Below are 26841 nucleotides of genomic sequence, written 5' to 3'. Positions count from 1 at the left end.
GATTCCTCCTGTCCGGTAATGGTTTGGTGTTACATGCCACCTTTTATGAATAAAATTACATATTCCCTGCTGGAAAATCATGAGATTTTATAGGTGGTCCAGATAGAATTTGACCTGGGGCCAGTTGCATAGACACATTGATCGGTATCAAATCAGAGCAATCTACGTTTTCATGTAACTGACTTAAAAAAGTTTTGAAACATTTGATGACTAACTTGTAAGACTAGTCTTTATGCAACCGGCCCCTGGTAGACCAAGCTGGATAGAGTTAGAGTCGACCAGCAATTTAAATGAATTTTCCACGTCGTAAATAAAACAAAGATTAATAGTGTATATGCTTTACAAAAAAAATACTACATGTTTAATTTAATGTTACTTGCCATTTCTTGAACCGTTTCTTGATAATCTTGAGCAGTAAATCACCATAATAGACTGGAGTAATGATGCTGAAAACTCAGCTTTGATCACAGGAACAAATTGTGACATTTACTAGGAATTTCCAACTTGACCACTTTAATTTGTTGTTTTTATGTGACATGAACATTTCCACCAATGATCAAATGCTTGTGAAGTATTAAAACGAAGCTAATTCAAAATATGCTGCTTAAGAAAGTAACCTTGATGTACTAAAAAAACACAATTTCTCTGTTCATTTGCAGAAGTCGATGCTTTTTACTAAGAGAACCGAATTAAACAGGAGGACCCCCTCTTATCCCTAAACATGCTAAAACATCCATAGGTAAGTGTTAACAATAGCAACGTACAGAAGAAGCGCTCCCTGGCAGAACACACAGCTTGTATGAAACAAAATGTACAGTCTTGTTGTAACTATTTCGTTCCTGTATTGCCATTATCTGCCGGCTTTAACAGAAGTTAAATTACAAGGCAAGGCCATGAATAGGATCTATTAATGGACAAAAACACATGAAGCTTTAAGCGATATGGTTTTAACAGTCTTAAGGTTGTCAATTGTCAACGCGGGCCCGTTTACGTAACGCTAAGCCCTCGCTTTCAAAGAAATACGGATTCTTCTGTGAAACGCACATCACGTTAGGATTTTTTTGGGGGGAAAACAGCGCTCAATACTCTGGCTTTTGCCTCTCACCACTGCGTGCTTTAGAAAATAATGCCTTACACCATAATCAAAATATTTCAAGGCTGCTTATTATGAAACGAAACATGATGCCTCGACTGGGTTCTATTCAAACCACAATCTCGCTCGGCTTCCAAGCCTCCAGTTGTTGGCTGATTTTAGGATCGCTCAAGCACAACGGATGTCTTCTTGGAGAGCCGACAGAATCCAAAGCCAACCGAGGGGTTTATCCGTTTACATAATCTGGAAAAATAATCTGATGTCAATAAAACCCTCCCCCCCTCTCGTTAATGTGAAACTATTTCGTTTACATGTGTTTTCCGATGCCAAAACCTAATAACGTGTCAAAAGAAACAAGCGGACAGGACGAAATCTTGCTTAAAAGTCTCTGAACAGACGATGAAAAAGCATGCCTCTTTTTCAGAAAAACAACACCCTCACTGCGCACGTTCACGACGCCTGCACTTGTTGGTTATATGTGCGCTTTTGAAAGTTCACAGTAGACATCTACGCAGTCACACATGTAGGTGTCTACGCCGCGGTCGCGAGTCTGTCACGTCAGACTAACAGACGGGCAGCAATAACAGCACAACAAGCTCTCCTAACCGCTGCCTTTCTTCCTAAAATATACACTGGCTCCAGGAACTCCGACGGCAGGTTACCACACTCGACACTTCTCCTCGGGGTTCATGGGAGTTCCTCGTTCGCAATGAAACGCTTCGGAAAAAGCCTCGAAGTTCTGAAGGGAACCGAGAACCCTGTTAAAACACAAAACAACATGGCACTCAGTCCTTTATACAACACCTACAGTTTCCCTATAAAATGTGTTTTAATCACACTTAAAAATGCCTTATTATTTGATTTTATACAGTTTAGTGTTTACAGGGACAATAATAAACATTTATTAACCAGTTTAGCCAACTTGGCTAATTTTCAACTGTAGTCCCTGGGCAGGTGTAATGTCAGATAAAATACATTAAAACAAATCAACAATACTTATACATACAGTAGACCACATTTCATAAGAATAAATAAAGTGCATTAAAACAAGGACAGCAAAACATAAACGTTGCATTAAACTGCAAAATCGCTGCAGGATCTTTTCTCTTCGCTAAGGCACTTTTCTTCAATTCAATTCATGTTTTTTGTATAGCACTTTTCACAATACATATTGTTTCAAAGCAGCTTCACATGTGTCTTCACATGATTTTTAGTGGATGTATGAAGTCAGTTTGCTCAGGTTTTAAATATCTATTAAAAATATAGCAAACTGTGGTAAGGAAATATAAAGTTGCTTCATATATATATCATACACTACTGTTCAAAAGTTTGGGGTCAGTAAGATTTTTAGAAAACTTTTATTCAACAAGGACACATTCAATTTATAAGAAGAATTGGACATTTATAGGGTTGCAAAAGATTTCTATTTTAAAGAAATGCTGTTGTTATGAATTTTCTAATAATCAAAGAATCCTGAAAAAATGTATCATTGTTTCCACAAAAATAAACTGTTTTCAACATTGATAATAATCAGAAATGTTTCTTGAGCAGCAAATCATCATATTAGAATGATTTCTGAAGGATCATGTGACACTGAAGACTGAAGTAATGATGATGCTGAAAATTCAGCTTTGATCACAGGAATAAATTATATGTTAAAATAGAAAACAGTTATTTTAAATTGTAATAATATTTCTCAATATGACTTTTTAAAATAAACCATGAGAAACTTCTTTCAAAAACATCTTACCGACTCCAAACTTTTGAAGGGTATACTGTATGTTTGTAAAAACTTAGATTTTTAAGATCCATTCAAAGTTTTAGTGGGTAGAAATTTATGTTAGTTTCAAAAATTCTTGCGAACTAATGCTTATTCTTTTTGCTTGCATTTAACTCTTTCGCCGCCATTGAAGGAAATTTCCGGTTTTCCGTGTTTTTACTGTTATACGGTAGGGGGCGCTATTACGCATCTTCTGAAAGAGTACAGAATCTCCGGATCATAGGCGAAGGAGAAGCACAAACAAGTGATAGCATATTTAAACTATGCATATGTGAAATAACGCGATCATCAACATTAAAAAGCATATAAATTAAAACTGCCTAATGTTACTGAATGACATGTTGACTGTGGGTTGTTGATGGACTCGATCTACTCCATCTGTGTTTTGATCATCATTCTGAATCTGATCCCGACGAAGTCTTATAAAAAACACGATTTTCTCAGCTTTTTGCTCAAAATGTTGCTTTTTTAGGAAACTTACCCACATTCAAGTGTTGATAAAAAAAGAATGCATGAAGCAAGAATAAAGCAGGTTTTCTTCTTTAGAAGTTGAGGGTCTTTCTTTCTTTTGATACATTGCATGTTCAGATATTCATACAACAAAATATTCTAGGGACCATGAAACTTTTGTGAAAAATGATCAAAACAGCTGGGGGATGCTGGCAACTTAAAAATAATAATAAAATGAACTGGCGGGGAAAGAGTTAATAGCATGTGCTATCTGTAACCTAATCGAAAGACATTTTTAAGTGTGACTTGGATACGTTTTTTCATCTTTAATAAAAAGATCTTGCCTGTATTCCAGAGGGCTGTGTGGGTCTGTTTTGATGGACTGAATGGCGTACTCAGGGCGACAGGCGCCACACCAGACCTAAAGAACGCACACACGGTTTTACAATCAATACAATAAACCCAGTCATATTAAAGTCAGCTGGACAGATGAACACATGGATTTCAAACATTATTTTTGACCTAACATGCACTTTATGCTTGAATGACATTTGTAGGATTCTGCAAAACAGATCAGTTGTGTATTTTAACACACATTTTGACATGTGGCTGTCCAAATAATGACTGTTCAAATCCCAGTCCTTTAAAGCAGTACTCATCCCAGTGGATGACATGATTCAGCCACGGATTTCATGCCTTAAAGGAATAGTTCACCTAAAAAGTAGAGTAAATGATGGGATAGTTTTCATTTTTGGGTGAACTATACCTTTAAAGGGATGGTTTGGAGTAATTTCAACCTAGGGTCCTTTGCACCATGACCTCGAGCCAAACACCCCCCCCCCCAGAAGCCTTTTTTCCCCTTGGTCAAACATTATTAAAGTTAGAGCTTATTTAGAGACATCAGCCGAACGGCTTAGTGTAGGCGCTAATGGATCCAAGGTTGTATCTGGTAAATTACCCCACTAATAATGCCCAGAATGGTACCAAACTTCTACAGTAGTACAAATAGGTTCTGTACTCATAAAATGAGGCATTGGAAAGTTTGTAAGTACATCAGGAGTTTATTTAAATAACACTTGCCTGATGGCTAATGCTACCGCTAACCCGGACACCGAGGTCACTTCCGTGATTTGGGAAAAGCCCGTAAACGTCCTTTGCAAAACTCACAAGTGTAAGGGAAAAGCCCGTAAAAGTCCTTTGCAAAAGTGTTAGGGAAAAGCTAGTGAATTTAACACTCTATAGAAAAAAAAAAATTCCGAAGTGTTGACAACTTAGTGTTAACTAATAATTGTTGCAAACTGGTACTACCAACAAAATATTAGTGCATTCCAGGAACTGGGCGTCGTTACACTACATCCTTATGCATCGCTTTCTGCCAGGACTTTTACGGGCTTTTCCCTAATCACGGTAGTGACCTCGATGTCCGAGTTAGCGGTAGCATTAGCCATCAGGCAAGTGTTATTTAAATAAACTCCTGATGTACTTACAAACTTTCCAATGCCTCGTTTTATGAGTACAGAACCTATTTGTACTACTGTAGAAGTTTGGTACCATTCTGGGCATTATTAGTGGGGTAATTTACCAGATACAACCTTGGATCCATTAGCGCCTGCACTAAACCGTTCGGCTGATATCTCTAAATAAGCTCTAACTTTAATAATATTCGACCAAGGGGAAAAAAGGCTTCTGGGGAGGGTGTTTGGCTCAAGGTCATGGTGCAAAGGACCCCAGGTTGAAATTACTCCGAACCATCCCTTTAAGCATATATTAGACAGCTGGTAGTCGTTTATTTTCCAGAGGTTTAGCAGCACCTGTATCTTATAAGTAATGTCAGTTTAATTTGATGCAGTCTATGCGAAACTGACCTCACATGCGCATCAAGGTGAACACATGCAGGAGTTTTAAAGTGTATGTAATTCATGGTCACATACCTGGGCAAAGTTCAGAAAGAAGAGCTGTTTATGATCCATATCCAGTCCGGGAAGATGGGGCTCCTCGCCCTCCCTCTCCAACCACTTTATATACGCCTAATATCACACACACAAAACTAATTCACATAAACAGATTTTTACAAGGAAATGTGAAAAGATGCTATGGTGTTTACATTTAGCGGACGCTTTAATCCAAAGCCACTTACAAATTAGCAACACGACTATGTGGTTGCTAAGGTGTTGAGTAGTTTTTATCAGGTTACTAATTGGTTGTTTAAAGGGAATTGATCACACAAACCTTATATGCTTGGCGAACTCCACCGTTATCAGCAATATTCTCTCCTAATGTTGTGATGCCACTGACCTGCAACAACATGAATGTAACATTGTTTAGTGTTATTAAATGATCACATGTGGTATTATAGTAATTATTCATATTTTGAATTAGCTTTTAATTTTACACTTTCATTGTTCATTTTAATTTTAGGTTCTTTTGTCATTTTTATATTTAAATTTAGCTTTTAATTTTAGTACTTCAACTTATTTTATATAAATAGTAATTTGGCAACATTACTACTTTTTTGTTTTTTTGTTTTGTTTAAGCATTTCATCCAGTATTTATATTTTCTTTTATTTCAGCTTCATTTCGATTAATAAAAAACTATTTTAATAGCTTAATTTTAAGTTTTAGCTTAGAATAACAACACTGTGTAACATATATAAATCACATCCAAAGTTTGACTCAAGTATCAAGTTTGGAATGTTTGAGTTTATATTAAAATCCTTTAATTACAGACTTTGATGTCGTGACAAGATTGTCTATTAAACATTTGACAAAGAAATACGATCTTTTCAAACACAATATAATTACAACTGTCGTACAATCATTCATATTATCACAGAAGTATTGGGACAGAAGTTTACAGTTCAGATATGAACACTGATTTCTATGGTAGCGATCAAAATCACAGTAAATAACCTTTTGTAAGTAGCTTGACGCTTCTAATAACAATTGAGTCATTTACATCGTTACACCAGTAGGTGGCAACAAGTGACTGTTAAAATGTTTCATTTGTTATTGAATTATTCATTCCAGAGATTCGTTAAAATACGCTGATTCATTCAGTAATGAAACAAATGAAGTCTTTAAGAGTGAGTCATTGAATTTTTTTAATCAAACTGTTTTATTTATTATAATTAAATTAAATTGCATAAATTTAAGCGTAGCGCGTCTGTGTTGCACGTCACCACGTAGGCTCACTATTGGGCGACGCTGGTCATGTGTGTGATGCGTGGTGACGTGCAACACAGACGCGCTACGCTTAAACACTACGTAAACTAACTCGAGGCACAGAGAGAGAATGAAATGAATAGTGGAATAAAGTCGTTTTTTTTTTTTTTTTTTCGCACAAAAAGTATTCTCGTCGCTTTATAAACTTAAGACTGAGCCACTGGAGTCACTTGGACTATATTAACGATGTCTTTAATACATTTTCTGGGCCAGCAAGTTATAGTGTCTTAGAAGCCTATGGAGGAGTGATCCAGCACTCAGATTTCATCAAAAATATCTTAATTTGTGTTCCGAAGATGAAAGAAAGTCTTACGGGGTTGGAACAACATTAGGGTGAGTAATTACTGACAGAATTTTCATTTTTGGGTGGACTAACCCTTTAAAATGAAATAAAAAGGATATATTTTTAAATAGACGGCAGCAATTAACATTTTGTCAGAATCCCTATTAAATTATGCTATTTTGTTTAGTTGTCCGTTCAGAATCGTGGGAGAATCATGATCTCCTTTATTAAACCAAAAACTTAAATTCAACTCAGTTTATCTAGAATTGTGCAGCTCTATTTGCCGGTATCTTCTGAAAGTCAATAACAATGTTTAGAAGAAGCAAAATGTCCATAACAAGTTTTCAGAGAATGCACTGAATACAGTGCATCTTATTTACTGTAATAAAAAAAATCTTGCAAATAAATAAATGCCCCTCTTAAAACAAAACACAAATAAATATTGTAAAAAAAAAAATGCCAATGGGGTGCTAACTTGAGTACACTAAATCTTTGTAAAAAGTTAAACTCATTAATCTAGTTCTGTCTAGAAATCCATTCATTTTTAGTGGCTAGGTATTTATTTGAGTTTTAAGTTATTTTCAATTGCCCAACCAGCAGATTTGACATTTGGCTTTTTTTTTGTTTTTCAGGGCAGTGGAAATGCTTGGATGGGACCCAAAGCAAGCACATTCTACAAGTACTGTAAGCATAAACCTAATATCAGTTTTAATTGTTTGTTTTCTGAAGTTCATATTATTTCCATTGTACTGAACCGAGATTCAACTCACATTTTGTCCTCCTGCAAGTTTCCAGCTGAACTGGCCGTACTGTTCCACCATGCATTTAGATTGATCCTCAAACTGCTCGGCAGAGTAGTTGCTCCACCAGTTGTTCATGTTCCCGTCCTTGTCGAAATTCCGGCCTATGAAAATAAATATTTAATTTTGTGGAACAAAGTTATATTTTTAAACAGACAAGCATTGTGGCATGCTGGTTTGGTCCGATGGAGGAATGTATCCGTGATATTTAAAACCCGTCATTTAGCACAGAGTTTGATAATCAGCAAATCCACAAAGTTTATTCATCCACAGCTAACTGATAATTAGTACAATCCATCAGATGAAACCCATATTACCGTGATCATCAAATCCATGAGTGATTTCATGTCCTATAACCATCCCGATTCCACCGAAGTTTAGAGCTTGCAGCTGTTTCTCACTGAAGAACGGAGGCTGGAGGATGCCAGCAGGAAACACTGAAGGAAAGAAAGATGAATGCATAGAAAGAGATAGAATTCAGCATAATGCATGGATAATTGACCAGGAAATGCGTTTTTGAGATACTAATTGAGTCAAACAGCTCATTTTAATACTAGTAGAGTGTTAACTTTGGAAACTTTTATGTCCCAGAGGTTGATTTGTTTTTTATTAAAACTAACAGATTTCAGCTTTTTTCTAAAACCATTTTTTTTTTTGGAAGGTCAAATTAACAAATTTATATTAAATTGTATTTTATGACATTGTAACCTGTATGTATTTCTAACGTACTGTATTTATTTTAGCCCTACTTCCCTTTCCCTAAGTGGTTACTCCACTTGTCAGGCCGCCATTGTAAATAAGAACTTGTTATTAATGACTTGCCTGTAAAAAATAAAAGGTAAAATTACATTTAAATGTAAAAATTAAATTACCAACACTAGTTTTACTATTGTCCCAGACTCTGACTTTCAAAATATTATATTTGATGTTTACAAATATATATATATACACATTTCATGTTCTAAAGTATTATAATTTAGCATATTTATATTATTTATTATATTTAAAATATGATATTTGAGAACAGTTTGAGTAAAAGTCAGTAAAAATATTTTAAATGTCTTAAAAGAAGGCTTATTTTCAGAGAATGCATGGAATATAGTGTTTTAAAGTATGATCATTTAATATAATATATTTAAATTATTACTTAAATTTAAAGTTTGATCATTTTATATTAACATATTTCTATTTTTGCATATACACGTTTCAATATTTATTGTGTATAAATTATTTATATGATGCCACGGTGCTTATTTGTGACATCAATCAACAATTTTCCCAAATAATGTTTGAAGGAGTCCATTATTCCACAAATGTTTAAAATGTCATTTCCATCACAGCATGCATGGGGATTTGAGATTTGGTGGATGACATCTGTTAGTTCCAGAAGAAATGTCAATGGACATCGTGTTAGTGGACAAATTACATAAATGAGAGTGTGGAAAGTGCTTTTTAAGAGACTCTAGAAGTGCTCGTTTGAAAGAATGTGATGGTAATATACCATCACCAGTGATATTGGAAGGACAGAAAGATCTCTACTGTGTACCGTCCTCCAGCTATAGAATACAGGGCTCAAAATGCCATCGTGCCGCAGTTACAGCTGCCGCTCTTGTCTCTAAAATGGCAATTCAGCTCGAAGTGTTTCCCAGTTTGTCCAGGAACATTAAAATGTGCAATCTAAGAGTAATTATGTGGAAATTTCTCCCGCTGAAAATCTGCATAATCACTTGGCTTTTTGTAATCTGTGTATTAACCAGCGCTTGGCGTCCGCAGCCCATCTCTGGAAGCACAAGCTTTGTGGGCACTGGAGCCTGAAACTAGCTTTGTTTAATCTACAAGAAAAAAGCACTACAGGCATTAGAGCCATTATGACAATGGGCTGAGAAAGCGTTTGTATTGAGAGCCCTCAAAAGCTTAGGAGAAATCTGACCAGAACAAATACTTCACAAAAGACCCGCGTTTGGACAATGCTGCTTTTTTTTTAGTTTGCGGTTGTGGAAAGATCAGGGGTGCGTTTCCCGAACAATGATGTAACTCGCTGCTTAACTACCATATACGATGCATCGTTGAAGTAATCAACTAGCTAGTCACGACTGTTTCCCCAAACCGCATCGTCGCAAATTTGCCGTTCAACCACGTTTGTTAATGTCGTCACGCAGGTGCTGGAGGAATAATGTCTTTTAATGAATCCTTTTGCGATAGAATTAATGCTAGATTTTTTTGCTATAAATAATGAACATTGTATCTGAGGACTAATTCTCTTTTTTTTCTCAGTTATTTTGCTTTATTTCCAAATTCAATCATAGGCTTGTTCTTATAGAGCACGTACGCACATGTGCACTCTTCAGAAACATACTTTAAAGGGGTGGTATAATGCCCTTGATGTCCCCAGAGTGTGTGTGTGAAGTTTTAGCTGAAAATACCCCACAGATATTTTTATATAGCATGTTAAAGTTTGTTATTCACTTTTTGAGGGTGAGCAAAAACGCACCGTTTTTGTGTCTGTTCCTTTAAATGCAAATGAGCTGCTGCTCCCGGCACAGTGGGCGGAGCTTCAAGAGCTCGTGTCCTTTTACCTCACACACACACACATGCACTGAAAATTTCAAAAACGTTTAGCCTTTTATGTTCAAACCGAAGTCAGACAATGATGGAGAGACTCTAGAAGAAGTGACAACATGTAGAAGCAACAGGACATTTCTGAATGATTAGTTGATGAATTTATGTACCTTATGTGTAGTTATCTTCTAGTTATTGATTAGCATATTCTGTCATGATAATCTATAAATCGTGTTCCGGGGGCGGGGTTTATGTACATTTTAGGGTTAGTGATGTCACTAACCCGGGAGATGTGTGGATGTGGTGTAGTCTCTACCAGCCGTTTGTTGTAGTCCTTAAAAAAGCGATTTCTTTAAAAGCAAATATCTCCCTTTGCTTTGAACTTTGAGCGTCGTAACTTTGCAGATGTTGTTTATGCTCAAACAGCAACATTACACACTAACTAAAGTTAGAAAAGTGAAATCATATTCAACCACCCCTTTAAATCTCCTGACAAACTAAAAGACGTAAATGACATTTGTATGTATTAGAAATAAAAGATATAGATTGTCCTGAATGTCAGCTTGCTTATTTTGCTCAAGATAAGTATTTACTGAGTCAACGTCATGCAAACAAGAAACTCTGCGATGCTGTTTGCAAATGTTCATTGGAATGGTTTGGGAAACACCGACTTGTTGAACTATATGCTGATAATGACGGAACATAGTTGGCTAACAATGCTTTCGGGAAACACACCCCTGTTTAGGCCACCGTGAATCTGGACTTGACTGGTTTGTGCTGGTCTAGCTGGTGGACTTTTTGCTTTAAATAGACTGGACGGATTGTAAAGTGCATTCAGCCATTTTGTTTGTTGGTAACACATTACAGTAAGGTCTAATTTGTTAACATTAGTTAATGCATTAGCTAACATGAATTAACAATGCCTATGTTTGGATATATTTCTAACTATATGAACTTACCAATCTGGTTTCTGTTGTGCGAGTAGAATGCATTGACCACAGCTGCACCGATAATCCACCTAAAACATTCATAGAGACAAAGAGAATAAGCAATGACTCAGTGACGGGTCAAGAAAGCAAAATGTCTTTTCAAGCATATCTTTATGTGTCTCGTACATGTCAGGATCCACGGGCTCCCTCAGCTTTTTATGACCTTTCTGAGCTGATGCTGCCAGGTTTTCCAGAATGTTCTCAAAGTAGTTCTCCTCACTGAAATTAAGCTGTGAACAGAAACATAATAGCACATTATCATATATGTATCATTCTTGTATTTATGTAATCAGATACAAGTTGCTTTGAATGGTATTTTATTTTGAGCTCAAGGTTCTCTGAGTTGCCATACATGTGTGTATTCCTCGTCTAGCTTCTTATTTTCCTCCTCAAGGATGTGGTCGGGATAACCGATCTGTTCCGATATCGCCATGGCCTGCAAAACAGGAGGTTGGAAAGCGAGAATAGCTCAGAGCAAATATAATAATGTTAATAATAAACCTTATTTGCAGCACATTTCGTACAATAAATGCAGCTAAAAAAAAAATTGTATATAAAAATTTATATAAGCATAATTATTATAAAGTAAGATTAAAGATCAAACCCACTTAATAATGATACATAAAATGCATAACAAAAATGGAAATTATAAGCCAAGTAATGTTGATATACCACTGTTATTGAAATTGTGCTTAAAATTAGTTGGAATATTATGCAATTAATTTGATTAAAATGTTTAATTTATTAACAAAGCTAATTGTGTATAGGATAAAGTGGGGTTTTCCAAACTGGGATTTGTGAGGGAACGGCAAAGGTTTGTGAGTTGATGAAAAGCTACTAATTAATTAAATTATAAAAATATAGAATTTAAATAAAAAAATATATATAAAAAGTATCTTTTTTTTTTCATTTGTTTACCTGCATGTCATGTGACCATTAACCGACATTAGAGAACCATAAACATGCAAATGTGTCAATATTTTAGTTTAAAGGGGTTCAGCTAAAGTTTGGGAATCCCTGGGATTAAGGAATGAACTCCAGAAATACATTTTTTTTTATTTTGTTGTGGCCATTAAAACCATCTTACCTTCTCTCTGGCCTTCTCCTTGGATTTTTCATCCATCCAGCTCAATTCTTCCAATGTTTCCACATAAGCTTCCTGAATCTTTTTGATCAGTTCACCCACCTGAACAACAGCGGAGAGACGCATTTCAAGTAAACATGAAATCCTTTTTCAAATAGCAGAAATAGCTATTATAGTCGGCATATCATTCAATTAATCTAATTAAAATGTATAATTTAAAAACTAATTATTTTATAAATACATTAAATCAAATTTATAATAAAAATATTATTATTATTATTATTATTATTATTAAAAAATTTAATAAATATTATTAAAAAAAAATCAGCTTAAAACTGATTTAAAACACTAATTGTTACAATTTTCTTTTTAGAAGGCCTATGTCATGTCAGCCAAAAAGGAAAAGTCGTTTTCCATCATTTTGATGAAAGATGATGAAGTAATTAAGATTAATTTTGACTTCATGCTGACTTTAAAATGAATAAAGACTTAGAATAGACTGTCCTAGAAACACTACATAAAGCCACATGCATCTTTATATTCAATGCAGAGTTACATAAAATCAAAATAAACTTAATAAACTGAGATGACTAACAGTCAAATCACTGAACCCATCGTTGGAACAGTCTAAACAATCCATTTGTGTGATTGTTCTGATTGTGTAAAGCATTGAAAGAGGATGTTCCTGTTATGTCTAGCTGTGTGTTTTTAGGTCAGAGTTGGTGTTTTAGTGTTACCATGCGTTTGCTGTTTCCAGAGAAGGTTTCCCGGACGTACAGGGCTCCGACGGCGTTCTCCATGTTGCCCTGGACGTAGCGGACACAGTCTCTCCACCTCGCCTCCTCTACTGTAGTGCCATGCAAAGCCTGAGTGAACACACACACACACACACACACACACACACACAATGCAATGAAGAAAAATGGGGCCAAAATAAGGTTGAGAACACCATGTTAAATAAGGGATAACGTACATCCAGCCGGTTGTTATCGCAGAATAAACCCTGACAGGATGATCAGGACAGTCTTGCTTTAGCCTGAAGGGGTTTATTCTGAGATAACAAACGGCTGGATGTACATTATCCTGCTTATTACACGGCTACTTGGCACATAAGTAAATAAAGACATGAAAAATGGTCGAATTATTAGATCTTTAAACACAAAGTTTCCGCGGAGAGAGCAGATGCAGCACGGCAAGGTCAAACAAGACGGACATTTAAGGGATACGGTACAGTCACACCACTTATTACACAGCATTTCGCCATGGAGATATTGATATTGATTTAAAATCATACCTGTTTGCTATCTTATAACTCAACAGAGTACAAAACAATCGTTGCAAAACGGCAGCAGCTTCGTTGGTATAAAACAAAAAAGAGCGAGTCCACGATACTGGATGACATAATTAAATAACTGTACACAAAATATTGATTTGAATGAGTTTTAATATTTTATTAGCTCACCAAACGCAAAACTTCCACAAAGAAAAAACGTTCTTTGAAAGCGTATAGCGCTGACGTCAGTTACCCGGATGAGCCTGTGTTAACAGGTTTTACCGGTTGTTATTGGGGAATAACATACCGCTGGATGGCGCGATTGACCAATCAGAATCAAGTATTCAAGAGAGCCGTGTAATATCAGGGAATAACACAACTTGGAATGTTGCGACTGACCAATCAGAATCAAGTATTCCAGAGAGCCGTGTAATATCAGGGAATAACACAACTTGGAATGTTGCGACTGACCAATCAGAATCAAGTATTCCAGAGAGCCGTGTAATCTCAGGGAATAACACAACTTGGAATGTTGCGACTGACCAATCAGAATCAAGTATTCCAGAGAGCCGTGTAATATCAGGGAATAACACAACTTGGAATGTTGCGACTGACCAATCAGAATCAAGTATTCCAGAGAGCCGTGTAATATCAGGGAATAACACAACTTGGAATGTTGCGACTGACCAATCAGAATCAAGTATTCCAGAGAGCCGTGTAATATCAGGGAATAACACAACTTGGAATGTTGCGACTGACCAATCAGAATCAAGTATTCCAGAGAGCCGTGTAATATCAGGGAATAACACAACTTGGAATGTTGCGACTGACCAATCAGAATCAAGTATTCCAGAGAGCCGTGTAATATCAGGGAATAACACAACTTGGAATGTTGCGACTGACCAATCAGAATCAAGTATTCCAGAGAGCCGTGTAATATCAGGGAATAACACAACTTGGAATGTTGCGACTGACCAATCAGAATCAAGTATTCCAGAGAGCCGTGTAACATCAGGGAATAACACAACTTGGAATGTTGCGACTGACCAATCAGAATCAAGTATTCCAGAGAGCCGTGTAACATCAGGGAATAACACAACTTGGAATGTTGCGACTGACCAATCAGAATCAAGTATTCCAGAGAGCCGTGTAACATCAGGGAATAACACAACTTGGAATGTTGCGACTGACCAATCAGAATCAAGTATTCCAGAGAGCCGTGTAATATCAGGGAATAACACAACTTGGAATGTTGCGACTGACCAATCAGAATCAAGTATTCCAGAGAGCCGTGTAATATCAGGGAATAACACAACTTGGAATGTTGCGACTGACCAATCAGAATCAAGTATTCCAGAGAGCCGTGTAACATCAGGGAATAACACAACTTGGAATGTTGCGACTGACCAATCAGAATCAAGTATTCCAGAGAGCCGTGTAATATCAGGGAATAACACAACTTGGAATGTTCTGTGTAATATCAGGGAATAACACAACTTGGAATGTTGCGACTGACCAATCAGAATCAAGTATTCCAGAGAGCCGTGTAACATCAGGGAATAACACAACTTGGAATGTTGCGACTGACCAATCAGAATCAAGTATTCCAGAGAGCTGTGTAATATCAGGGAATAACACAACTTGGAATGTTGCGACTGACCAATCAGAATCAAGTATTCCAGAGAGCCGTGTAATATCAGGGAATAACACAACTTGGAATGTTCTGTGTAATATCAGGGAATAACACAACTTGGAATGTTGCGACTGACCAATCAGAATCAAGTATTCCAGAGAGCCGTGTAACATCAGGGAATAACACAACTTGGAATGTTGCGACTGACCAATCAGAATCAAGTATTCCAGAGAGCTGTGTAATATCAGGGAATAACACAACTTGGAATGTTCTGTGTAATATCAGGGAATAACACAACTTGGAATGTTGCGACTGACCAATCAGAATCAAGTATTCCAGAGAGCCGTGTAACATCAGGGAATAACACAACTTGGAATGTTGCGACTGACCAATCAGAATCAAGTATTACAGAGAGCTGTGTAATATCAGGGAATAACACAACTTGGAATGTTGCGACTGACCAATCAGAATCAAGTATTCCAGAGAGCTGTGTAACATCAGGGAACAACACAACTTGGAATGTTGCGACTGACCAATCAGAATCAAGTATTCCAGAGAGCTGTGTAATATCAGGGAATAACACAACTTGGAATGTTGCGACTGACCAATCAGAATCAAGTATTCCAGAGAGCTGTGTAATATCAGGGAATAACACAACTTGGAATGTTGCGACTGACCAATCAGAATCAAGTATTCCAGAGAGCCGTGTAACATCAGGGAATAACACAACTTGGAATGTTGCGACTGACCAATCAGAATCAAGTATTCCAGAGAACTGTTTAATAAAAATAAATAGAACCTATTGGACTGAAACCGTAGCGGATCACCAAAAGTGAGTTTTAAAGCAGGCGAAGTTAAATGCCACGAGAGCTCTCCTCTGTGTGTGTTTGTTCCGAGCGCGACTGACCTTTCTGTAGTGCGCTCTCACGTCTTTGAAGCGACGACTCATACTGTTGACCCTCTCCATGATGAGCATCCATGCCAGATAGTTCTGCAGAGTCCTGCCGAGATCACAAATGCGCAGATCATTTAATATCATACAGCACAAACCTATGCAACGTGCATCTTTACATTCACATTTCTTAAATTCAACTAATGTGTTTGTTGTGGATTATTGAAGCCGTGTTGTTATCGCTAACCAAAAACTAAAAACATTTTCATTAAATGAAATACGTTTAAGAATTAAAATTACTGAAGCAAAACCTGAAATAAAAACTAAATAGAATTTTTTTTTTTTTTTAATGAATAAAAACAACAGAATTACTAGAACTAAATTAAAAAATGAAAACTAACTTAAAATTTGAATAAATTCTATAATGCTTGAATGCAATGTAAATCGCTTTGGATAAAAGCATTATAAATGTGAATGTATATTAATAGTGTAGAGAAGATCTTCTTAATAATATATATCAATACGATTAAATGGAGCGCAAATTAGATTCAGAAGTGTGTCAAAGTCAGAGATCTCAACATGAACTCAAATTCTATGCAATCCGCATTCATTTACTCTCATTGTGTGTCATTTATTGTCTCGTTTTATTTCTCCTTTCAGCAAGTTTAGGATAAGCACAGGTGACAAAGTTGATACTTCAATGGGACATTCACCTTTTAAGTCGTCTCCTCTCTGAAACCACTGCAATATCTATTTCTTCTGGATGACCATAATTGACATGACAATGAAGAATGAACTCACATGTGTCAAACAGCGTCACCTAAGAACATCACCTGTGACTGTGCTTGGAAAGAACGCTGTGGAGCTTCTCCAGGTACGGTGAGCAGTACACAACCATGGGCTCTTCTGGTCGCACCGTAACTGACACGCTGGACATGATTCCCTGGATGTAGCGCGTCCAATTAAAGCCCTGACATTTCATAAAGAGAAACGAGAAGCTCTATGAGAAAGACGACGATCATTTGGAGAAGTAGGATGTGTTCCTGGATCAACAGGGGTTTGTGGGGAAGTGCAAAAACAATAATAATAAAAAACTGTAACTATAACATATAAAATTGACCAAATTTGACATTATTACATTTATATTCTGGCTTCTAAAGGCTGGTGGGAGATCATGACATTAAAGGGATAATTCACCCAAAAATGTTAATTCTTTCATTAGTTAGTCGTTCTAAACGAAGCAGAGGGACAGAAATCAATGATCAATGTTTAAATCTGAATAAAAGCCTACATTTATTATGTTCATCATGTAACCTGATCTCTTCATAAAATTTGGACTAAACCGCTCAATTAATTTGGATTAATTTTACGATATCTTTGTGAACTTTTTGAAGCGCCAAAGTGTTAGTCGAGTAGCTGTCAATGGAGGGACAGAAAGCTCTCAGATTTCATCAAAAATATCTTCATTTGTTTCCTGAGGATAAACTGATGTCTTGCGGGTTTGGAACGACATGAGGACGAGTAATTAATGACAGAATTTTTATTTTTGGGTGAACTATCCCTTTCATCACAATTATTTTGTTGTATTAACAACCATAATTTCTCTTCAGGTTCAGAAAAGTTTGGGGTCAGTTTTTTTTTCAGCATCAAATGAAAAGCGACAGTAAAGACATTTATAATGTTAAATGCACCAAATGATTAGAGCATCAAATCATCATATTAGAATGATTTCTGATGTGACACTGAAGACTGGAGTAATGATGCTGAAAATTCAGCTTTGATCACAGGAATAAATTACATTTTAAAATATATTCTCATAGAAATTGTAATATTATTTCACAATATTACTGTTTTTTACTGCATTTTTGATCAAATAAATGCAGCCTCTGTGAGCAGAAGAGAAAAATCTTACAGAAACCTTAAACTTTTGAACAGAAGTGTGTATCATAACAGCTTTTTCTGGTGCAGTTTTCATTGACTACACTAAAGACTAAAGGCGGACCAAGTGTAAAAGTAAAAAAAAAATCCCCTTCCATTAAAAACCCATGCTTTTCTGCACTTACATTGAGGTTGAAAGCTTGCTGCACTTCTCTCAGCGTCATTTTGTTGTAAAGCACGGTGATGTCATTGCGTTCTTCTGCAGGTGAGGTAGCCTGTGGAAGCACAGGGCAGAAGTCAGATGCAAACGCATGACATTTACAGCACCAGAACGCATTTCAGACACTCTGGCCAACTTGGAGCGTGTTATTTTTTGGGTTGTTGTGTTTTACCATCCCCAGTTAAACTCACGTTAGCAATGTCTGTCTCCAGCTCCAACACTTGAGTCATGTCCTCCCACACGCGCTCTTCATCTTGGGTCAAGTTCCTGTCTTCTCGTGCGATCCTCGCCATGGAAACCATGAACTCCAGGTAGGACTTGCGCACCTGCCCACAAACACGACGGAGGATATGCTGATTCATGTAATTACAACAAAAGCATTGAGGGAGAGAATGGCTCTCACAAAATGACACAACGCACCTTCTTATAATTCCCATCGCTGAGGTAATAATCTCTTGAAGGCATTCCTAGAGCTGGCTGGTCAACCTGTCCAATCAAAAAGACGTAGTTAAAAGATAAAATCACTTGTCATGACAAACAATCTTCTATTCGTTAATGTCTGCATCGCTTTTGGGTGCGGCGTGCATGAGATCATCCAATAGTGCTCTGTTCATAATTAAACCAACATAAAATCATTAACTCATGCTCCAAATGGCATTTTAATTAGGGCGTATTATGTGAAAGAAATTGCAATTAGCCACTGTGTGTTTTCAAAGGTGATGTGCCACTAAAACAACCAATCTATCAAACCGACAAGTACTGACGTGATTACCAGGGCATCATAAAGCAATACCATGCTACTTTGATATACACCATGATGCTGAATGATTACCATATTTATATACTACACTTTAAATGCATGTCCAAAATCGTGGTATTGCATATAGGTACACGTCCAGAGTAGCACCATCGTACACGTCCAAAAGACTGATAAACATGGTATTTCTATTGTACATACAGTACATCCAAAATGGTATTACCATATACACAGCCACACCTGCCAATGGCCGGTGACAAATTAATGCAATATAACTAAGAAACAAACGGTGATAATAAAACAAACAGTGCTTTTCAGGTTGTTCAGCAGTTTCCAGGTACAGAAATGTAATTAAGTAAGCAAATGTAAAATAACACCGCATAGACTTCATTATTATAAATTAAACATCCTTATTAAAGTTACAAAAGTTATTCAGTCTAGAGCAGTGAGTGACTTTTTCTTCATCCTTTGTTGTTTGATTAACATTAGAAACACAGAAATATTAGGTTGCTGTCCCTTTAAGAGTGAATGCACGGATCTAATATACTGATACTGTACAGTGTACACGCTCGTTTACTTTCTTAATTGTTTACGTTTGACATAACCGACTACGTTTACTAGGATACTCGCTATTTTTTGACGTAATTTTGTGTGAACTTGTCCACTCAAGTGCAAGAAGACGTGAAAGAGAGCTCAGTTTGAGTTTAGTATTCGCACTTTGGCTTTCTGGACGCACGCTTTAGATGTGTGGCACAGAAAACATGGTAGTAGGACTATGAGTTTTTTGCTAGTCATACATAAATGTAAATTATACAGGATGTTCAACAACTCACATGGATAATGTAGCGGCTGGAGTCGCGGTCATCTGGCCACACAAACATCTCAAGCACGGCCTTCTTATTGTAACGAGCGTTCATAACAGCCAGTGTGTCCTCCAGGCTCCACGCTTGCTCTGTAAGATCAAAGTTTTGTGCTTTTAGTCCATGTCTGTTCACTTTGAGGCAATTTATATGCTTTACAACTACATAAGCATGCGCCCAAAATAACTTTTTTGCGCAGATATGCGTTTATTATGATTAGTTCTTACTCTGTTATCAGCAGTTTTCAAACTATGAGAATGGTGCTGTGTTCGTGACATTTCAGAAATACGGAAAAATACTGGCAAAGTTCGATTCGTGAACAAATGAGTCGATTCTTATGAATAATTAAAAGAGTTGTTGCCAGTTTGAATCAGCATGAAGAATCCTTCGGTGAATGAATCTGTCAGTATGGCAACTGAATCAAGAAAAGGACTCACTTACTGAACTGCAAGATCCATGTCAATGCATCATTACTTCAATAAAGTAGGGCTGGCTCACACAGAATGCATTTTGCGTCCAACTGCACTGCTTTTTAATAGTTTAGGAAACCCGTTCTTTTCCATGCTGTGTTGTTTTATATTCCGTTAGTCTTTTGATAATGCAATGAAATGAACTGCCAGTTTAATTCTTTGACAAGGAAAATAAATGCTAAGATCAAATGCATTTTTGTCACATATTTCACGAAAAAGAACAATCCTCTCAATCTGTCCTGCCTCGACTTTCTTTTTCATTAGGAAATAAATCAAAACTTGCATTTTAAGGGATCTTGCATCATGAAATCATATAAATACACTTTTCTTGCATGTGATTCATCAGTGCAGGTTTTCCAATGAAAACAAATATATTTTTCTCTGAAATGACTTTACTTTTCAGCCAGCTTTCTCATTTGTGGCTCCATTCTCCATTTCACAATCCAGTTCATTCCCAATGGACACAATCAGGTCCTTCTTTTTTTTTTTGGTTTCACATATAAATGCATCACATTATGGAAGTAAAAATAAGTTTCAAAGACTTCAATACCCAAAAATGATGCCAAATGACTGCATTGCACATCATAACTGGTCAATTTCTCTTTTATTCAAAATTCTGGGAAGAAACTATTTTAAAAAATTACCTATAAAACCCAGCGTACCAAATTGCCCTTTGTTTGCACAATCAGACGGATACTAGTAGATGCCGTAAAACATAATTACAGGCCGGTTTTCCAAAGGCCAGTTCTGGTTAAACGTCTCCAGTGGCATTAAAACCAGCATTAATTACCTGTCCGTTGCTTTAAAGACACATAATAAATCTGTCAGCAAAGGCCAGAGTGTGTGCTTGGGTAGATGTATGCATATGAAGATTCAATTCCAGCGATTTTCTTCTATTACATTTAATCGTTCTGCCCTCTCTCAAGGTCTATAATGAGGCACAGTGCCAATAATCACGGCGGGTCACTGTCTCGTCCTCTCACCCTCCTCGACGGGGCTCTATCTCCCTCTACACATGACAGATGAGCAGGACGGCCACTGCTCTGTGAAACCACTGGACTTTCCCATCAGTCCAGCGCCTTATCTACACCCAGCGACAGCACGGCTGGAGCGCTTTGCGTTTATCCCATTTAGATAAGCTCAAGATGCTGCCATTCTCTGCGCGAGTGAATTAGAGACGGCCTGCGCTATCTCCAGTACCTGATGTGCCGTTCCAGACCTCAGAGGCCACGGGCCAGTCGCCAATACTGTCAATGAGCCCGAGAAGAGGCTGCGAGTCGCGCTGCTCTATCAGAACTGCAGGGGGAAGCAGAGAGACAAGGCCAAGTTGGTTCAAATCTTTTTAAAAGTCAACTATAATAAACCTGAAACTAACCAGCTTTGAGATTCATCATAACATTACAGTGTTTAATTCAAAGCCATTTCAACTCATCCCATAAAGCATTGCTAAAAATGTAGCAGATTCAAAAATGGCATTGCAATATATAACACACTTATATACAGTATAAAATACAATGTGTTCATTAAGTTTAATCACAAACACATACAAATGAGAATGCCATGAAACTCCATAATCTGCAATGATTTATGAAATTGCACACTATCCGTGTAAAATAATTAGTTTTCGAAGTTGTAAATAAAACGATTTTACATGAAAATACTATTTCAGTCTTTCTAGTGCAAAATAACACGTTTAATTCAATGTGTTACGTTTCTCTGTAATTATATATGAAATCATTCCTATTTTTTACAAGTAGTGGTAAATCATAACAGAAGCAATGTAACAGAGTATACGTCGTCGATCACAGTGTTGTGTACTCACTCTCGTTCATGCATGAGCTGTAGAGCGTTTTGGCTTTCTTGAAGGCCTCTCTGTCGTCCTTGCTTTCCATCTCCAGAACTCCTGTGAGATAATGAATCAGCACCAACAAGACGAAGCTATTTAAAAGAAATAACACTCATGGTGTTTGTGTGAAGCTGACGTAACCCACCCTTGAGCACGATCTCCAGCTCGTCTCTCAGGATATTGAACACGCTGTGGAGTGAGCTGGTTTCGGGAATGACGTGCCGCTCGATCCAGCCTCCGCACGCGTACTGATAGAAGTTCTGGCACGGCTCCACGCTGGGGTCCATGTTCTGGAGCAGTCGGGCCGCTGTGGCATTGACATGAATCAAGAAATGATTTCAGATCTAGAATATAAGTTTGGACGTGGTATATAAAAGGAAAGCTTTCAGACATTTACCGGCAGTGACGCACTGTGGGGTTGTACAGACATTGCTGTCAGCTTTTGATGAATATTTCAGCCCTATTGTGATGTGGTGAGAGAAACAACACAATTGAGGTTAACGTCTGGCTGAGATCATGTGACTTAATCCACTCAAAAGTCCAGCTCTATAGTCAGAGCTTATTGCTTCAGCTTAACACTGCAGGCTAGCATGTAATATAATGCAATTTATTGAAATAAAGCTTCAGTTGTTCACTCACTTACCAAAATTAGCCATGAGAAATACTTTTTGTAAACCTGACACTGTGGTTGGTTTCAATTGTAAATAGTAGTGCATATGTGTAGTGCATGTATACTACGTGCAAACATATTGTACAGTATATGGAGTGATTATACAGAAGTTATGGCAGGGCAAAACTCAAAGTAAAATAAAAAACAGCAGATTTAAATGAACGGTGTGGATAAAAATAATAAACGGAGCAATTCCAAGAGGGTCCTCACACCATCGGTGCTCGGGCCCTAAATATTTATGATCAACTTAACAGCATACTATACCTTTTGAAGATTCATTCATGTTGAAACGCTCTGAAATATAAAAAGAAAATGCAAGATCTTAAAGAATATAATTGGATGTGAAAAACAAACAAAATCATTATATGATAACTATACACTTAAGTAGTGCTACCTATATATAGGTATAAGATTATATACCTATAAGATATATCTATATATAAATAAAAAACATACAGTACCTTTTGATATATAATATATATTATGTAATATACACTTTATATATATATATATATATATATATATATATATATATATATATATATATATAATATATATAATTTATTTAATATATATTTATATATTAAATAAAATAATATAATATAAATAATAATTAATTAATAATTAAGACTTTTTCTTTTTTTTTTATTCTGGTTTTCAAGAAAGTTCTTCAAAAGAAAGGTTTCACCGAGCTGCTCCACATGGGCTATAAATAAATGAACGCGGGATATTTCTAACAAAGATCGTGAGCATGTCTGTTGTCTTGTTTGAGTGTTTTGCACATGAGTGTGTGACGCGTTCCCACCTCTCAGAGCTGAAGTGTAGAGCACTATGAGTCCAGCCAGAGCACAGCTCATCAGAAGAACAATTACTGACAGTCCGATCTCCACCACAGTCCAGCGATGCTTCCTCGGTTTAGTGCTTTTCTCCATGATATCCATTTGGCTCTCTGATTTTCCCATTCTTGGAGCTGTGGAATAGAGTATTGAAGTGTTTGTGGAGAGGGCCGAGGTGCCACAGGTGGAGCATCAGAGGATCCTGCTTTACACTTTTACCTCTAAAGAAACAGTAATGCGGTAGCTGCTACTGAATAAGAGACTCGTTCAGAGATTTCACTGAGAATTAGGACGACACGTGATAGACACATGACTAGAAATACACAGTTTGACCCACGAATTTCAATGACTTGAATGACAATGACTATTACATAGTATGCATTTACTTTGATAATATGATGTCATTCCTAAATGAAACGACACATTCAGTACAAAAATGTGAGGCGGATGATTTAATGCATGATTTGCATCGATTGATTGGATTGTGAAAATACTAGTACGGTGGCCGAGAAGTGCAAAACAAACCACAAATCCGAAAACAAAATAACACATTTATAAACGCAATGGAAAGACTAAAAACTCTTTTGTTTTCGGAATTGTGATTTGTTTTGCTCTTCTCGGCCACCGTACATTATAGGCTACACCAGAATGGTGCGAATCATCTGAATATGAATGCGCGTTTGCTATAACAATACCAGGGTTTTCACTAGTCTGCCCGCGCTAAGTGACACCAGCTGAAAGAGTGGATTTCTTTCTTTTGAATAACCTGCAATGGTGAATCGTTAACAATAGGACCAAGAATGCGTATAAAGTAAATTAACTGTAAGACATGAGGCAAGCAAAACATGAGGCAGTTAATGTAGCTGATGAAAGTTAATGTAGTTGATCTATTGATGGTTATATTATTGTAATAATAATGCACTCAGAACAACAGCAACAGCTTTGTTGTGTTTAATTTTTAATGATGGCTATATCCAAACGAGGGTAATATGAACCATTCTCGGGGAGTCTTCAACCACATCATGAAACGTATGTGATCTGTGGTTTTAGAAAAGAGTTTTTGCTTCATGACAACATCAGCACTTTTTCTGTCTTGGAAGCTGGAAAATGCTGATAAATTTCCTGCAAAATTTTTAATTTCCGGACTCATTTGATGTCTTAAGGCAAAACAATAATCATAGAAAACAGTCTCACAGAAATAAGTTGCTTTTCTATTGCATTTTTAGTCACATTTGTTTTAAAACTCTCAGCTATGCACAAGGCAAAAATGAGCTGTGTGCCTTTTGATTGTAATAACCCATATTGATAAAAACACACAAATACATGTCTCCTGACAGTGTGTGTACGCACTATATCATTGAAGAGACTATTTGCATTAAACTACAATATGGGAAAAATCATTAGAATCACATTTGTATTTTTAATATATATATATTTGGTAACACTTTACAGTAAGGTTCATTAGTTAACTACCTTGAACAAACAATGAACAGCTGGATTTTTATTAACAATAACAAAGATTAATAAATACTGTAACAAATGTATTCCTCATTGTTAGTTCATGTTAGTTAATACATTAACTAATGAACCTTATTGTAAAGTGTTACCATATATTTATATAGTATTACACAACATCTGCCCACATCAATAAAATGCCCACATATACGTTTAGCTTTTCTGCAGGTTATCTGTCAATTGCAATTAGACATCATAAAAACTACTAATAGTAGTGATAAGTTTTAAAAGAAGCACAGCATGTCACATTCATTTCATTTTACCTGTCATGCATGCAATTTGTATTTATCATGGGAAGCACTTGTACAGCTCATCTGCATGTGTGCAATGCATTAAGAAAATTAGCTGTGAGAGTAAAGAGTAAATGATGGCTTTTAGCTGTAGAGTCCCCTGCAGAAATGCCTTTAATCAAACAATCTAGTCTAGAAAAACCAGAAAGCAGCACAGAAAAGAATCTGCATTACTCTAAACAATAACTCAATAATTGATGTGCAAAATCAGCGAATCGTTAATTAAAGTCCTTTTACAAACAGCTGTCGGCATCCATCATCTCAGCACATAACTCCACCTGTAAACTACAGAAAAACTGTTCCCTTCAGTTCCAACACAAAACACCCTCATGCTGTAGAATGTGAAGCGTCCGTACCTCTCTGATGATGGGGTCCTTGTTTGCCCTGTTAGGACGCCTTTCAATTTCACAAACACCCCTTCTGAGTTTGCACCCAGAGCTGGTGTGTGGTGAAATGAAGCAGCGTCCGACAGCTGGGTGTCGGGGAAGCTGTCTGTTCTGATGTTCCTCTGACTGACTGAGTGAGTGAGTGAGTGAGTGAGTGAGTGAGGAAAATGCAGAGGAAGAGAGAGAGAAGGAGGGATGTAAAGAAGGAGGGGCGATCGAGAGACGCTTGTGCCTGATGATGGGTGTTTTTAGGAGAAATCAAGAGGAGCTTTCAGAGGAGGGTCAATTATCAGTAATATATATATGTGAGTGTGGCCTGGTAAACCCTACATTATGGGAACATAATGTCCCAAGATGGCAATGTCCAAAATCTTTGTCCTTGTGTGGAAAATGTTGTGTCCTCATGAGGAAAACAGGCAATAAATCATACTGTGTGTTTTGTTTTTTGAAAATGTAAAAATGCAAAAAGTTTTGTGTGATGGGTAGGTTTAGTGTAAGGGGACAGAAGATATAGATTGTACAGCATAAAAATCATTATGAAAAGTCCCCATAATACATGAAAACACAACGTGTGTGTGTGTGTGCACTCATTCTTGTACATCTATCTTTATGAGGACATTCATTGACACAATGCAATCTCTAGCCGCTTACCCTAACCTTACCCATCACAACTAAGTGCCTAACCCGAACCCTGACCCTAAACCGACCCTTAACCTAATTATAACCTTATCCCTAAAACCAAGTCTTGACCCTCAAACAGGCCTTTAAAGGGCTCTCAGAAAGTCAGGACCGGCCAAAATGTCCTCACTTTACTCTCTTTGTCCTCACTCCAATGGTCTAAAACTCAAACTGGTCCTCACAAAGATAGTTGTACAAGTACACACGTGTGTGTGTGTGTGTGTGTGTGTGTGACAATGAGCCAATGTTTAACACTTTGAATTATGTGGTTTGTTAATAGTATTACAGTGAACCAGAATAAAAACGTCTTTTTTTTTTTTGAATTAGCCTCTTTATTTCACCTCACAGCACCTGTTAAACAGAGGTAGTCCAAATCT

The 26841-nt window shown here is 36.9% G+C and overlaps 1 protein-coding gene across 1 annotated transcript; it reads right to left on the bottom strand.

Moving 5' to 3' along the window:
- Window positions 1-499: 499 nt before the first annotated feature.
- mmel1 (membrane metallo-endopeptidase-like 1) lies at window positions 500-25926 on the bottom strand. Its single transcript, XM_084395639.1, has 24 exons — window positions 25757-25926; window positions 23565-23729; window positions 23024-23053; window positions 22487-22549; window positions 22235-22396; window positions 22066-22146; window positions 21444-21539; window positions 19747-19865; window positions 18577-18642; window positions 18348-18482; window positions 18122-18211; window positions 16892-17028; window positions 16074-16167; window positions 12998-13126; window positions 12264-12362; window positions 11529-11612; window positions 11303-11406; window positions 11147-11205; window positions 7946-8065; window positions 7599-7732; window positions 5553-5618; window positions 5255-5350; window positions 3668-3744; window positions 500-1851 (listed from the first exon to the last, which is right to left on the bottom strand). Exons 2-24 carry the CDS (start codon window positions 23719-23721, stop codon window positions 1752-1754), a joined length of 2298 nt encoding a protein of 765 aa, XP_084251765.1. The 5' UTR covers window positions 23722-23729; window positions 25757-25926; the 3' UTR covers window positions 500-1751.
- Between the last annotated feature and the right edge of the window lie 915 nt (window positions 25927-26841).

Source organism: Rutilus rutilus (assembly GCF_951802725.1).
Source record: "Rutilus rutilus genome assembly, chromosome: 22".
In the NCBI taxonomy this organism is placed as follows: domain Eukaryota; kingdom Metazoa; phylum Chordata; class Actinopteri; order Cypriniformes; family Leuciscidae; genus Rutilus; species Rutilus rutilus.
The sequence above is the reverse complement of the archived record's forward strand: the minus strand, read 5'-3'. Positions and strand labels throughout refer to the sequence as shown.